The following is a 16,481-nucleotide window of genomic DNA, read 5'->3' as shown; positions in this document are numbered from 1 at the left end:
AAAACGTCCTTGCATGTAAACATCTTGAATTAAAAATATACAAATACAAGTACAAACATATTTTTTATTGTGCTATATTAAAAAATAAATGGTTCCTTTATAGTGTTTTATTATTTTATTGTAGTATCCTCTTTCATTACCAAACTAAGCATTTAAGATCAGTTAATCTTTATTTATAGTTTATCAATGTGGAGACATTTTAAATACGTTATGTACAATTTAATGGATTAGTAGTATAGTCCTGCATCATATAAAAAGAGAATATCATGCATTCTTATCTTAAAATGGGAATGTGAAGAAATAAAATAAATTCAAGTCATGTAAGTAAAGTGAACATAATTAACTATTTTCCTTTTAAAATGTATTAGAGTAGAATAATAGACTACAATAAAACTTAAATGATCCAATGAAGTAAAAGTATCTTAGAATATCTGCTCAGGTAGTAAATGTACTTAGTTACATTACGTCCCAGCTGTTCTCCAGGACAGGGCTTCTAGGTCCGACAGCACTTGGACGCAGCATTAAAGCGACACTGCTACCAATCTGGATACAGTTCAAGTGAGTTTTCACCAGTTTTAAACACGCTTGTTAACCCGTCTCTTGTCTATACATTCACCATTTATTAGCGTCTTTGCCTCCCGAATGTTAGTCCGCACTAAATATTACATGACGTGGTTTATAAGACGCTAATTAACGAGCTAACATAGCATGCTAATGGTAGCCGACGATTAGCTGCGTCGCTGTCTTACGTTAAGTAATGAAGCAGACGGAGGAGAAGTTGTTGTAATATTTTTTGTTTCGGTGAAAGCTAAAAAAAACAACACGACGGAGCCCATTTTGCTGCTGATGCTCCTTTAACAGCGCGTGTTCTAAAGCAACGGCGTCTAACAGTTAGATAATTATTAGTTGTCTTTCTCTTCGGGTGGTCTGATAAGTTCGATGCACCTGTTGCGAGTTGAACCTGCCGCTATCAGATTGACAGTAAATATATAATAGATTAAGCACAACATAAAGGCGAGCACATATATATTTATATTTTGTTTATTATAGTTTGAAGGAATGGTTTCCCCCCTCCTATGGAGCGGAGTTTCACTTCCTGGTTTCTCAGGTGAACGTGTACAGGTGTGATGGCAGATTTCACCGTGTAAACGTTAACTTTAAATGAGTCTTGGTCCGGGTTTATGTGTCTTTGTTACTTTATTTAGCGGCCTGGCCGAATGTTGGTGGGGTATGTTTTCCCCACCTGATAAAAAGTTGTTTTGACTCTGCTTTCAATTTGTTTCAACAAGCTGCGTTGAGCAAACGCTGATAACGAGGCTTTTTCACCTGCGAGACACACGCACCTGAACGCACCACGCCTGCTTTGCGTCCATCCTAAGAAGGAGACGAAAACTGTAAACTAAGGTTAAAAAAACGTTTAAAACGATCATTTTGAGAGGTAGTGGAGTGGGAATGTGTGACTGCGTAGAATATATAAGCATCAAGATCTGAATATGTATCAGTATTTTAATACATGGTCCACTACAGATGAGTCATGAGCAGGACACCTGACAGTTTTGACCAACAGGCTGGAACTCATAATTCTTTACAGTATCAAGTCTTGGTGAAGCAGTTCATCTTTTGTTCCATGACCTGTTGGTAAATGTATTGTGCACATTTAACATTTATTTAACATGGTCTCTGGTGCAATGTGGACTGCGGGTTTTTGGGGTGAACAGCACTGCCCAACTTAGAATATATGCAATGAATACAAAATCAGCCCCCTAATTATCCATCTGGCCAGATGTTTTCTTGGATTCCTTCCTGTGACAGTGAGCCTCAAATCTTAAGTCAGATTCTTTACTAAGTAAAACTGACCTGTGCTTTGAAATGTCTTTTTTGAATCATCTTGTGTGACATTTAGAAGTAGAAGCTGCAGGAGTGCATCTCCAAAATGATTTGAACCTGCAGAAATAAATGGAATAAATAAATGTAAATGAATGTCAGCATCAGTACTGCACACAACCAGTGGCCTGGAGATGCTGTACTAGTCTTAAAACGACTTCATGTTGAGATTAATAAGGAAACGAGGGCAGTCTTTTGAAAACAGAAAAAGAGGCAAAGAAAAAACTGCAAATGAAAAAGAATTATTTCCAGAGTAAAAGTATATTTTATGATATGCCAGATCTGATCTTCTCCCGTTTTAATTTTCAATAGGGTTTATTGATTGATTTGTCACAGTCTCATGTCAGGCTCACCTCTCTGTGTCTGTGTGAACGATGTTCTTGGTCAGTGGTTGTTCTGCTATGATGCTAAGATACTGTACAGCATAGATTCCTGCAGATGTTTCAGATGAAGAGCCTTCCCTTGGTATAAACACGCTTTCTTTTTTTGAACAATTGCCACCATACAATGAGTAGCTGCATTGTCACCACGATCATAGTGCATCTTCTGTGATTTTTAGAAAAAAAAAGAAACCTTAAGGAATTTGAATAATTTACTAGGAGAGAAATCAATATATTCTTTCATCAGGGTTAAGCATGAACATTTGTTTGTTCAAGTTGTTAATCATTTAGTTATTTTGTTTAGGTCTGCAGTGGACCAATTGTACCTCAGTCCATTTTGGCCAGTGGAATAAAGGACGTGTCTGTCTCTCCTCTGCTCAGATTGATCCAGAAGGACGCACAGAGAGCGAGGGGCGGCCATGTTTGAAAATGTCCCCACAGGTAAGTCCTCTTTCCCGGGCCACATTCCCGCCGACTCGCGGTCTCCATTAGCTTCTGTGTGATGAACCCGTCCCCGCGTTGGTCCTCAGCGTCCTCGGCCGAGCGCCAGCAGGTCCTGGGAGCTCTGGAGCGTCTGCGGGCCAAGCTGGTCCAGAGGGAGGATTGGACCCACAGCGAGACGCTGGGAAACCTGAGCGAAACCTTGCAGAGTCCGCTGTTCAGCCACATCCTGACCCTGCAGCACTCCATCCAACAGCTGCGCAGCCAGGTGAGGGCCAGGACGCCGCGCACACGCTCACAATGCGCCGGTCCCATAGGTCAGGAGGAACATCAGGAGGGCATCAGAACCCGGGTTCCAGTGTAGATGACCCCCTCTTTTAGACAGCCCAGATGTAAAATCACAGTCAATCAAGTATGACAAAGAACCCCTTTTTTTCTTCTATCTTCCTTTTCTCATCCTCTAAAGCACCTCAGATAGTAAATAAAAAAAACCTTTTAAGAAGACAGTTAATTTGAACCTTTTACTATAGTTCGAGGATTCTACTTTTTCTATATTTAGTTGCTGATGAATTTAGCTGTGATTTACATATTTTGGGATGTATCCTCTTCAGGATAATGGATGCATCCATGGTTGGTATCCAAGTCTCTTGTGTGTGTGTTGGAGGCGGGGGGATTCCTCTGAAGGTTGCTCAGTGGCACAAGGAGCCCTTTAGCCCCACCTTCCAGGAAGTCTGGATGCAGCTATTAGTGCATTTTGCAACCTAATGATTAAAATAAAGGCTATTGAAGTGTTCGTCCTGGGAAAGACGATTATTGTTTATCTCACATGAAGTTGTCAGTATCTTTCCATCTGAAGCCGCACAGTGGTGGAGAAGGTATTCAGATCTTTTACTTCAAATGATCATAATCCTACCTGACAGTGTGGGCTGAGTTGGGGGTGGGAGGGGGGGGTATTGCATTCCCCTCTGCATCCCCATCTGTATTCAGCCCCAGCTCGCACTGACGCACAGCCTTCACAATAAACAATCTGCGCTCCAAATTAAGATAATGGCAATAACCGACGGCGGGCTTCATACTCTAAGTGCTGCGAAGGTCAGAGCTGAGTCTATGAAAGCGCCAGGGTGGAAGGCAGCGGAGGGTGTATGAAGCGGGGCACCTCTCTCCCTTTTTCTTTATTTATTTTCCCTCCCTCCCAGCTCTCTGCGGATCTATCAAGCTTTAATATCTAGTGTCTCGGTTTGAGTAACGGCCTTGTCGAGGCGGGTATTGATGAAGTGGCTCGGGATCCTGCTCCGTCAGCCCGCGCCTAAATAAGCCGCAGACTGATAAGTTTCCACAATGTAAGTGTAAAGGTCATTAATACATTACCTGTTCAGAGAGAGGGAGACTGCAGAGGAATCTATTGATTTTTTGGTTTCTCCTCTCTCTTCTCCACTTTCCGCCAGCCACACCACTTCATTTTTTATTTATTTTCATAAACTCCACGCCTTTCTGTTTTGTCAACAACGTCCTTGCAAATGGAACGTCTCTTTCTCTTTTCTCTCCGTCTCACCCTCCTATCTCCGTCACAGCTGACTTTTGTTGTGTGGTTGTTGTTGTTGTGTGGTTACAAAACCCTAAAGTCCCGCCCCCCCCGGCTCGTCAAAGACACACCAGAACAAAATGTCACGAAAAGGCCGCCTTATTATGTGCACACTGACCTGTGTGTGTGAGACTCTGATCTGGTCCTTTGTCCACCCGGCTTGCTCTTAGTTATTGAAGTGGTTGGGAAGAACACCTTCCCTTGCTAAAGTTAGCAACACGAATCAATGGATTAGAGCTGAACTTCATCGTCACTGCAGTAAACACAGCTATCGAGACCACAAACGGACTAACCAGATGTTTCAAACTCTGAAGTACATAGTAATACATGGTTATATGTAAAATACATACAGTATGTAAAAGGTGAAAGATGACATAATGAAACCCGAGGGTGGGCGTTGCATTGCCAAGTGCTGTTAATCGCCGTTGGATACGGACTTTCATGTTCTTTACCCCATCGTCTATCAGCTGATACAACGTACAGTTTTTATCTTAAGGGGGGACGGACACTCTACTCTCTAAAAGGCCCTGCTGACTATGACGTGACCCTATTGCAGTTTTTCCAACAATATGAATACGCTAACGTGTGAACATGTGCAGCTTTTACAGCAGGCAGTGCAGGAATAATTAAAAACAACTCATACATTTGAAATAATAACGTATTTGTTGATGTGTTTACTATACACGAATTGCTAATAATAAGATACTGTATACATCTTACGACTTAAATAAAATACATTTTTAGAAAGATCATAATTGATGAAAAACAGGGTCGTCTACAATAAATGAAGATATGTTTTAGATTATGACAGAAAGCTTTCTATGGTTGGTTAAGGAAGTCTAACAACCCCCCCCCCCCCCCCCCTCCATCCCCCCCTCTTCCTCCCGGCTGTAGCTGAGCAGCATGCCGCCCGACGCCAACAGTGACTTCAGTTTCTCCAAAAAGGGTCAGCTGATCATGACTACGGTCAACCCAGCAAGCAGCTCGGCCCCGCCCACCCTGTCCTCCCCGCTGACCAACGGCTCGTCTCAGCCCTTGTCTGATCCCGTCCTGCAGAAGTGGATCCTAGCCGCCGCCAAGGTGGGAGGAGTGACCTAGGAAACACACAGCCTGCATATATAGATACATTAAGTCTGTGTGTGTGTGCGTGTGCAGGGCCGTCACACAGAGCTGTGTCAGCTGACTCGGCCTCTGTCCGGAGGTCTGGGCTTCAGTGTGGTCGGCCTGAATCCCGCAGGAAGCAGCAGTCAGGACGTCTTCGTAAAACACATCCAGCCTGGAGGCATCGCGCACAGGTAACACAAAGTCACTTAAAGACACTTTCAGGTGTTTTTTTTATATTTTAAGTTGGCAGCTTACTTTCCAAAAGGTAGTTTTCTTTCTTGCAGAGTAACTTGAGAAGAGCACTGACTCTCTCGGCCTCCAGGCGAGCCTTGCTGGAGTGACACTGACGTGAATACAGTGCTAACATTTTGGTTAATGCACTCTTTGGTGTCTGTTTATTCAGTGACAAATTCTTAAAAATACAGGTTGTAACTCTTTCATCTTTGATCGAACTATCAATTAATCCCGACAGAGAAAAATCCATTTCTTGTGCCTCCTGTTTCTCCTCGTGTCATTTGCAGGCTTCCATCTGTTTACAGAGACACATTTTATTATATGTTTTTGTTTAGCAATACGTTGGCGACTGTTATTTTGTTAAAATCAAAATGTCTCAAGAAGACATTCTTCAGTACCAGGTGGTTAAAAGTCCCTGTCTGTGTGTCTGGGCTGCAGGGACGGGCGTCTCCAGGAGCGGGACCAAATCCTGGTGATTAACGGCGTTCCTCTGGAGCCGGGGATCAGCCAGCAGCAGGCGCTGGCCCTCCTGCAGCAGCTGGGGGAGACGGTGGAGATGGTGGTGGCCAGGGAGCACCCCGGCAACGCGCCGCTGTCACCCGCCTTCGTCGGCGCGGTAAGATGTCTCCATAGAATGCATCTAAGTGCATTTCCTTTGGGTCTTTCCAAAATCAGTTCTCGGGACAATTTTCACATGGTGGTTTGATCAGTTGGTTATGTTCTCGTTTTGTATTTTTAAAATGCATGTCTAAAGTTTAATAACTCCACTTAAAATGACAACATTTCTGTTTGTCAATCATGTAATCTGTGCGCTTTAGAGGTCTTGATAGCGACCAGTATTCAGATCCTTAACTTAAGTATTGTCACATTGTGAAATGAATGGCTTACAGTAAGCCCCGCCTTCAAAACCCTACTCATGTAAAAATATGCTTTGTATCCGCAGCAAAATAAAAAAACACTCATTCTGCAGAAACTTTGCATATGTTGACGATGCATTTATAGCTGATTCAAGGGTTTATGTTAAGAAGTAGGAGGATTTTATTAACACTTAACTGGAGGTAGCTGGTTTTCACTTGGCAGGAAGGGGATGAACAACTAAACGTCCAAGATAAATCCAGCTCAGTGAGAAAGCACCTTGAAATAGTTGTGCAGTAGTTGAGTAAATGTGCGAGGGTATATTCCAGCGCCCGGGGTTGTTGGGTGATTGTTAAACATCCCAGTCAGTACCACTCAGTCCCACTGATTTATTTATAATAAACCACATCCTGATTCCAGCAATGTGACAGTAATATCATTGATCATTTTCAAAGAAAAAAGAAAAAAACAAACAGAGGTCATATTTCCCAAACATTGATAGTGAATCTAGATGTATTACAATGTCTCTAGGACCAGATCTTTTTTTATCAAATAACCCCATGACGGTTTAACGACCAAACAAAGTAACAGTCTTTAAATCTGTTAAAAGAAACAATTTATTATTTTGGGTTTAAGTGGTTCAGAGTTGTTTCTCTCCGTTTATCCTCCGATCAATGATCTGTAGATTTGTTGCTCACTCAGCAGATTCTGAAAAGGTGAGATTAGATGCAGTATAACTCCAGATGGAAGCTGCATGTTTGATACTAAAGTTTAACTGTTGATTGTTGGAGAGAAAAATGCAAACACACTTAGATTTTGAAAAAAGTAATTCCAAATGACAATTTAAATGACTATTTGGTATGCTGTAAAACCACCTGTCAGCTTTTCTCATTTTGGAACAAAACGTTTGCACGTTTGTTCACTCTTTAGTCTTCCGGCTCAGTGGGAGTTTACCAGCTGATTTTGTAAAACCCAGTAGCTTGGCCGTCAAAGGAAGGCCATCAATCATAAGTGGAGGTCACTTTTAGACCACGCCTCCTGATCATGACGACTCGTAAGTCTGTTGACATTGACTCTGATGATTTTTAGGACCTCTAAAGCCTATAGGAAATCAAGTTAGTGCTCCACTTGCAGTGTCGCCCCTGACAATATGCTTTTAAGTCTCCGAGAGGGGCGATCAATGAATGTTGACATGACGGACGAGTCAATGACTGGCATGCGAGGCGGGGGAGAAGGAGTGCAGAGGAGGCACAGAGACGCTGATGTATGAGGAAGCGACGTGAGCTGGGATGAGCTTGACACGGGTTTGGCTGTTAAACCAGTACCAAACTGTGGGCCGTGGAGATGAGAGGATTCTGGTGGACTTTAATCGATTTCTTTATTTAACACATCATACACACAATCCGAACAGGTTTATAAGACACCAAAGATACTGCTGCGTTCGTCAAACATTTCGATCAATAAAACCCTACAGGTTATTTCAATGCTCGCTCTTAAACAGAATATTCACACCAAATGGAGGCAATCTTACTCATGAGTATATGCCTTATGTTCTCACACAACAGATTGTGTCCTCGTCGAGAGAAAACATTTAACATTGAAGTTCTACAACCTAGTATTCTTAAGTGTGTTTTAACATCAACAGACTACTTGCATGAGATTTTGCTGTTTTAACTTTTCTTTTTTGAAATATTAAAGAAATACCGGTAAACAAAACATGTAAGGCTGTGGAAAATGATTTTAGTAAATATATGATCAGATTTCTTCACAAGTCCAAAATCAAAGCACCGAATGTTTGGTGTTTGGAGGTTCCCGTCTCATGTCATCACTAATAGACGGCCCTGCTGACTCAGCCATGACATTGACAGCTTCATCATGTCCTTGTCAAGCCAAGATAGTTAATCAGAATATATGGCAGCACTACTGATCCAAGGTTAAAAACAACTGGACATCTCTCCCATTATTTTAATCTAAAATATGTGTTTTGCATTTACTTCCAACAATGTTCAGCATTATTCTGTTCAACAAATACAAAATATGTTATTACGACCATCAACTTTAACTACCAAATAAGAGGCTTTTAATTTGAACAGCTGAATCAATCATTTTTATATCCTTTTTTATATTTTTGTATCTCTGCTTCACACACCAAATGGCTAGGAATACCTGAACATGAGTATTTGATAACAAGCTTTATAATATCAGCAAATTTTAGTTCAAATATAAAAGTGCTCTTACATGCAAAAATGGACTCCGTCACATTCCTATATATTATAGTATTGGATATTACTATTATTACAATAACATGCAAGATGCATCTCGATACTGTATCTGGATGCAGTGAAGCAGGAGGCTGACTGATACATGCACGTCTCTGGCAGCTGCAGCAAACTGTCAATCAAAGTAAGCTTGCCCTAAAGCATACCCTGCTTTATGGTCTATTTGACCTTAAATGGACCATAATTCACTAAATCACCGCTATGCTGTGTTGAAGAAGACTTGAAACTAGAGGTTGAGACCATAAACTCCTCTTTACAAAGTTTAGTGGGTTATTAAATCAAGAGAGAAGTAGAGTCCTTTCACATAGACGTCTTACTTACATCGGAATAAGTCATTATTGTAATAATGAAGCTGTGCTTTGAAGCACCACGAAAAGTTAGATGTTGTCATGTTGAAGCATCCGTTACCTTGAAAACATTTTTAAAAATATTTTTCAAATGAAAAGGTGTTGAATGTGTATTTGAGAGGCAGCACAACTAAAGCACGATGCCCGGATACTTTGACTCATTAAAACGCCTTTAACCAAATAAATCAAGGTTCAATCTCAAAGTCCTTAAATCCTTCCGGCATTCTGACCGTAACACCAAAACAGTTGACCTACAGAAATGTATTCTAGTAGAGTTAATTTAATGGGATGTAAGGAGATAATCTATACAGAGCAGATGGTACAATATCCTGAGTCACCTCATTGGGTTTAAGATGAGACATGCACATGTTTGAGTGCTTTGACATTTATGTGATCAGAAGAAAGGCCCTCCTCTATAAAAGACTCGTCCTGTAGAGCAGGCCTGTGAACAGGTTAGCCTCGGCCTTAATGATTCTGCCTCGCTCAGTCGGCGGGTCATTATCACACAGCATTACACTGCCCCCCTTGTTTGTTACCCCTCCCCCTCCCCTCGGCTCATTGGACCCGAGCCACGTCCCGCATACCAGGCCTCCGATTCCCCCCCGCTTTTGTTTTATTCATGTCCCGTCTGCACCGAGGTCACGTTTAATGGAGCCGTGGGCATAAAAAACACAACTCTGGCTGGGATTTTATTGCTCTTGTTGTGGCACGGCTAACTATCCGTCTCCCCCGAAGCCATAGCTCCTCCGCCAGGCAGATTCAGGCGGCGGTTACCCGCCATCGCAGCCGATGATGTCCAACCTTCTTCGTGCTGGAGTGGTTTTGGCCGCTGACAGGAAACTCCTCGCTCGTAAAGACTGGTATATATTCACCTGTCTGACCAGATATGATCTTACAGATTATGTCTATTCTGTGAATATTTCCACGCCTCGGATTAGGACAGCATGTCAGCGGATTGATTTGCACATTTATTTAGCGCTTTCCTAAAAATAACAAAAAGCAGAAAGAACGGAGATAAAAGATAACTGATTGTGCAATAAAAGAAACCTGAAGGGACCTTTTCAAAAAGTAAATTAACTAAAGTACAACTGGCGAAAGATTAGGCTCTTCACTGCCTTGACCTGTCAATCAGAGGTCGAGTCACACATGAAAACATACCGCTTGCTAGAATTTTCCAGCATGCTTGTCTGTTTATGGCTCAAAGCTGAGAAAATGTTGACCTTGTTGTGGAGGTCATTTTATCTCCGAGCGGCCGACAGCCAAACGAGCAACCACAGAAAGTGTGTGTGGAGGAAACACGGACTGCAAGCGGCTCACACTCCAAACCGATTGTACATTTGATTATCAATATCGGCGATACCAAGAATTGTGATCTTACAATCCTTGGCAAATCCTCAGAGAAGCACGCCGGGCCTGTCGACATCAGCACAGCGTCAAATACCAAAGGAGGAGATTTTGCATAAGCGTGAGCGCCTTCTCCTTTGGCTGGCTGCACCTTAGAAAGCCAAACAATAGTAACTCGTTATTTATATTATTGCTCACTCATTACACAAAGCGTCCCGGGGCATGAGCTTCACTGCACGGCTGTCCACACGGACACACAGGAGCCATAATCTGCCTGCTGTGTGTGGGCGAGAGGCATTACTTACCAAATATCTGTGTACCTTTATCCTGTGGACATGTTCATTCAGGATGATTTACATCATCAATCGGCCAGAAGAATCAGATCGTTCGGCCTTTTGCGTAAACTGTAACGAAATGGTTTTATTGCTGCAATATTGCACATGAACAGGTTATTTTTTTATGTTACAGACCTTCAAGTATTTTGTGGATGTGAAAGTTTTCATCATCTACCTTATTTAACTGTTCTACAAATGGTACACTTTGAGCAGCAAAACTGATGAACATCCAACAATTGATGGTTATTGAAAGACTCGAAGTAAAGTAAAAAAAAGGTCTGCTGGATTTAAGGAAATCAACATGTTGTATGTTAACAGCAAATTTATTAATATCAATAGAATAATAGGTTGCATGTCAAAGCCCTGTTTCAGGGACCCAGGGACATAAACAGGTAACAACAAACAAGAACAAAAGTAGTAGCACCAGGGTTTGTTTGAAGTTGTCAGACTATATACCATGACTCAAAACACTAAATTGTGGCACTTAAATTATACTTATAATGGCTCTTATCTATAGCAAGTTGTTGTAAATCGACTTATTTAATGAAATTGCACTTTATAGTTTCAGCACTGTTTGCATTGCAGCAACAAGACAAATAACATTCCTGACCTTTTAGAATAAAGGTTTCTTAATTTTTAAAGACATTTTTGTAACAACCTGGTGAACCTTTGGGAAACAACCAAAGATTCCCAGACAAATGTTCATTTGTGTCGGTTTTGAATGGTTGAGGTCTTTTTGAATGACTGATCCCTTATCAGCCTAGCCGTTAATGAACATCTTTGTCCTCTGTCTGTATGCTGAAGGAGCAGTGGGGTCACGTGGAGGAAATCGAGCTGGTGAACGATGGCTCTGGTTTGGGCTTTGGCATTGTGGGAGGGAGGACGGCCGGAGTGGTGGTCAGGACGCTCATCCCACACAGCGTGGCAGACAAGGTGAGTTCAGCTGATGAGTGTTACATCATCATATTAATAAAAAACATACACTAACCTCAGCGTTGGGCGCGTTATTAAACTACCATTTTGGTTTGTAGAGATTCAAATTGAACCCAAAGGGACAGACGTTTTTCTTGTTTCTATCACTTTGTATTAATAAATAACAGCGCTGACGGGTGTGACAAACCCTGGGGGCGGCTCTACCGCTTTACCCTCTCATGGTAGACTGCGAGCCGACTGGACGCTGCAGGGACTCCTGGAACAAGAGAACTCCCGATACAGGACGTGCCAGAGGCTAACTGGTTGTCGTCCCCCCCCCCCGTTCGGCAGATATCTGCAATACAATACACACGTTAATTTGCAGATTTTATTTATACTTTTTCCACATATTACACGTTGCACCGTTTTTAAAACAATCCCAGTAGCCCAGAATACTGCGCCAGTACTCTTGTACCCTGGGGAAAGCTCTAAAGGGGATTTTTGATGTTGACTCTGAGAGCACTGAAACAAGTCGATCAGCTGAACGGGTGCTGCTTAAGCAGAAATGAAGGCTCTGCGGACGTATTCTGAATGAACTACTGTTACAGGACGAGCAGTGCATCAGAACAGATAGCAGGACTGAGAGAGGAAGTATTGCCTTGTAAGTGGATTAATTCGATTAATTGGACAAGATTCATTTCTCTCAAAGACATGTTGAACCACCCGGTGGGCCTTTTTTTTAAGTATGTGCAGATTTGCTGTGTCTTTTTTCATCGTCATCATCTTCGATCTCTTATCTCCCTTTGCCATTTAACCTCCTCTCCCCATCTCTGCTGTTTCCTTTCATCGTTGCTCCCCTTTCTTTGACTTCCCCACAGCACGAATTAAGTACTTGTTTGGCCTGCAGCTCAGTTTTTTGTGAGATGTTAAGAATTACAAAAAGAAAGAACCGCAGAAGCATTTCAATCAATTTAAAGGAGCTGCGTTTCCCATTGTGAATTTTGTTTAAGCAGCAAACAACTGTTATCCATGTAAAGATGTCGTGGAGGACAGAGAGACAATGTGTTGTTACCCGGCTTCTCCTGTTTGTGTTGACGCAGGCGGTCGGGCCGCCTGCCCGTCGTGCTTCTGGTGCACGTGAGCGCGTCCAGCTGGTCGGATCCCGGCTCGGCCGGTTTTCAGCTTAGGACACCGTTCCAACTGACAGCGTCGTCTTTGGAGCCCACCCTTCCCTTCCCCCTCGGGTACACCCTGTTACTTATGTCAGCAGTTTCAGAAAAGTTTGAATTGTTAGCCCTGTCAGCACGGTAAATAATTGCAAATGATAACTGATCTGGATCAGAGAGGATCGCCTCATAGGTTTCCATGGATCATGGTTCAATCTGGACCTTGTTCCCGCCTCCTGCCGTGACCCTGCTGATACCTGCCACTAAGCTTCTGTGGATGGTGGTTTTATGTGATGGTGGTTGTCCCTGCAGTGGTCCTGCCGTATTCCTGGCTTATTACTCGCAGTTATTTGAATCATCTGTTATAGGAATCGAATGTATTGTACATCTTTTATATGTTCATTCTGTACAAATGACATCCATTGTAGTCTGTCCATCCCGGGAGAAGGATCCCTCCTCTGACGTTCTCCCTAAGGTTTCTTCCCTTTTCCCCCACGGAAGGGTTTTTCATTTTTTTCTGTGCCGATGTGAGGGTTTCGGGACAGAAGGGCTATACAAAATAAAATGAATGGAATCTGTTTCCAATACAATCCTGTTTGAAATAGAGACCACAGGCCACAACCTGAGACACTTATTCCTGTATATTATTACACTATATCTTCCAATGTATTGGCTCACATACTGCTTCTCCTGTCAGGACGGGCGTCTCCGGACAGGTGACCACATCCTTCGCATCGGGGCGACGCCCACCAGCGGCCTCACCAGCGACCAGGTTGTCAAGGTGCTGCAGGGGTGCGGGAGCCAGGTGACGTTACTGATCGCCAGGGACCCCCGGGGTCAAACTTCAACAGCCCCGCCTCCCCCACCACCTCCTGACTCGGCCCCCGTCTCCTCCTTACCGCCCCGCCTTCCGGTTCTACCCCCGCAAAGCCACATAAGCAAAACGGTGAGCAGTCAGAAGGACCTTTGGCGAGAATCATTTCAGACGCCCAGTCCCACCATTTAGGAGAAGGCCTCAAAGATAAACGTTTGTTTTCTTCTTGTTTCTGGTGTTTTGTATGCAGCTGGTTTTGGAGACGCAGTCCGAACTAAAATAAATGGACTCTGTTTGTTTTCCAGCCCAACCTGGAGGGATATGAAATTCACGAGGTTCCTCTAAGCAAGAACGATGGTCAGAGCCTCGGCATTTCCATTGTTGGATACAACCCCCTGACCAGCCAAGGTAGGGAGGGGTTGGCAGTTAAAGCACACTAAGACACGGTCAAACAGTTTAAAAATATAGAGGAAATACCATAGCCAACTTAATCCTAGTTTATGGTTCTGCGTTTTCAGAGAAACGCAAGGTCACGCACATGCAAGAGCCCCTTTCGTGTTTCTTGCATGTTTGCGTGCGTCGACCAATTCTTTTAGACTTGTGTCAAAAGCTACGCAAGCCTCACACAGCCTGCAAGGCTGTGATTAGTCCTGTCCGGAGTCTCACATTGCCATTTTTCTTTTTTTAATTGAAGAGCTTTTGTCCAAAGAAATCCGTAAATATGACCACCTATACAACCGGTCATTGGCGGACTACACTCACCGGCCACTTTATTAGGTACCCCATGCTGAGTGTGAGTGTATGAGTGTATATATACTGTATAAGGAAGAGCAGATGGCCTCCTATTCATGGAGCGAGATCTCCGCAAATGCCTGTTTGCCGGTCGAGGGGTGCACAAAGTTGTGTGGAGGAAAATACGGGATAAATATGTCCACGAAAAAACAGGCGATGAAAATCAGCAGTGGCGATGCAGGGGCTAAAAAAATTCTCTGATTTTATATATATATATATATATATATATATATATATATAAACAAACCAATGACTTTCAGACACAGAGACTTCACTCTCTGGGTCGTCTTCAACAAAAAACGCTACTCCACCTAGTGTTCTGGTGCGCAAGCCTTTTTAAACCATTAATTGAAACAAGTCCGTCGACACAACTGCGCGTAAAGACACAGACGCAGAACCATTCACCAGTCTTAAGATAGATGTATTCCTTTATTGAATAATGCAAGGCAGGTTGTAGTTCTTTACTGAGTAGCATCTGCAGGACTCAAAATGACACGATTCATCCAATTCATATCATTCATATTTCTGTGTATTATTTTTTGTTATTTGTGTTTATGTTTTGCCTATTACCTGTGATTTGTACCGCTCCAATGGAACTGTCTGTGTCTGACTTAGATGCCGTGGGTGTGTTTGTGAAACACGTGGTTCCAGGCAGCGCTGCAGATCACAGCGGGAACATCCGGGTTCACGACCGACTGCTCGCTGTAACGACCTTATTCAATCATTAATATTCACCTACATGTGTCGGATGTATGCTGTACATATTTTAGTGTGTAACGAGTTCCCTTGTCCCTCTTTCTTTTTGACCTCTCGCCTGTTTGCCCAGTTGGACGGCGTCAGTCTCCACGGTCTGTCCAATCAGGAGGTTATGGACGTGATGAGGCAGACGGGTCGGACTGTCGTTCTCAGTGTGGTCCGGAAGAAAGCCAGAACCACGGAGAAGTCGCTGGATAAAGGTAAGCACATATAAACAGAGAGATCTCCTTTCAGAGGCCCCCATAGACCCTTAATGCAGAGTCAGGGCCATTGTTGGTACTTCCGACGGGTCCAGTGACTCCCCTCTTTCTGCTCTGTGATGCTTTGGTGCACACGATCTTACCAAACACATTGCTATTAATCTAGCGATGGCCGAAATGATCATATTTCATGTATCATGTTTCATGTATTTCATATATCGTCATGTTGATGGACGCTACAGATCCTTATTTCCACTTAATCATCAGATGAATACTTAAAGGGAAATGGGGACTCAAAGTGTTAAAAGACAATGGAAAGTAAAATATGGGTATACTGTCACACGTATGCATATCCAGTGTTTACAACTTCAGGAGGCGGGGGGGTAGTAGTTACTCTGGTGCTCTCTGCCCCGCTGCTGCGAGCGCCATACGGACATATTCAGGGACATAGTCCAGTGTCTACATCAGTGTGGAACTGCCATGCATGGAAAAATAACAAAAAGAAATAATAATAATAATTAGTGCTGTCAAACGATTAAAATATTTAATCACAATCTATCGCATTTATGTCATAGTTAACTCATTCTTATCTATTCTAAATGTTTCTTTTCAGGTAAACAAGGACTCAGCGTATAGTTAAACAGTACAGTTAAACTATGGCTTAATAGTGAACAAAGCAGTCAGGCCTCTTATTTCAGAAACAATGAACTGCAACAGTTAGGTTACCAATAGGGTACGCCTACTACTTTGCTTTCAGCCAGATACTCAAACAGACAAGCCTGTTGACATTTTCAGACAACAGTCACAGCCCCCCCCCCCAAAAAAGAAAATGTCAATCCTGCGATAAAAAAATTGACATTGTTTAAATGGGTTGTACACTTTTTTAAATGGAAGGGGAAACACTGCGTATCTGGCGTTAATGAGGTAAAGGGACTTCCTGCCAACTTGGTGATTGTGTGGCATTAAAACAATAATCTGCTCCAGCAAAAGAAGTGAGCTCTCTTTGTGGAATTTATCGGGAATCTTTCTTCCTATTACCTCTGCGATGCCTCCCAG

At 42.8% G+C, this 16,481-nt stretch overlaps 1 protein-coding gene across 4 annotated transcripts in view; it reads left to right on the top strand.

Annotated features, from left to right (window-relative positions):
- The first annotated feature begins 478 nt into the window (after window positions 1-478).
- The window catches only part of patj (PATJ crumbs cell polarity complex component), a 104,388-nt gene continuing 88,385 nt past the window's right edge, over window positions 479-16,481 (top strand). For 3 of the 4 annotated variants that reach the window (XM_037468577.2, XM_037468578.2, XM_037468575.2), the window contains exons 1-11: window positions 479-558; window positions 2,646-2,705; window positions 2,795-2,973; window positions 5,182-5,367; window positions 5,443-5,582; window positions 6,064-6,241; window positions 11,590-11,718; window positions 13,561-13,809; window positions 13,983-14,085; window positions 15,085-15,173; window positions 15,296-15,425. In XM_037468577.2, coding sequence (XP_037324474.2) covers window positions 2,684-2,705; window positions 2,795-2,973; window positions 5,182-5,367; window positions 5,443-5,582; window positions 6,064-6,241; window positions 11,590-11,718; window positions 13,561-13,809; window positions 13,983-14,085; window positions 15,085-15,173; window positions 15,296-15,425 — 1,405 coding nt within the window. In that variant the 5' untranslated portion in view covers window positions 479-558; window positions 2,646-2,683. The remainder of the gene's footprint in view (window positions 559-2,645; window positions 2,706-2,794; window positions 2,974-5,181; window positions 5,368-5,442; window positions 5,583-6,063; window positions 6,242-11,589; window positions 11,719-13,560; window positions 13,810-13,982; window positions 14,086-15,084; window positions 15,174-15,295; window positions 15,426-16,481) is intronic. The other variant, XM_037468576.2, reaches the window with a different exon arrangement.

The sequence above is a fragment of the Pungitius pungitius genome, chromosome 7 (assembly GCF_949316345.1).
Source record: "Pungitius pungitius chromosome 7, fPunPun2.1, whole genome shotgun sequence".
In the NCBI taxonomy this organism is placed as follows: Eukaryota; Metazoa; Chordata; class Actinopteri; order Perciformes; family Gasterosteidae; genus Pungitius; species Pungitius pungitius.
The sequence above is the reverse complement of the archived record's forward strand: the minus strand, read 5'-3'. Positions and strand labels throughout refer to the sequence as shown.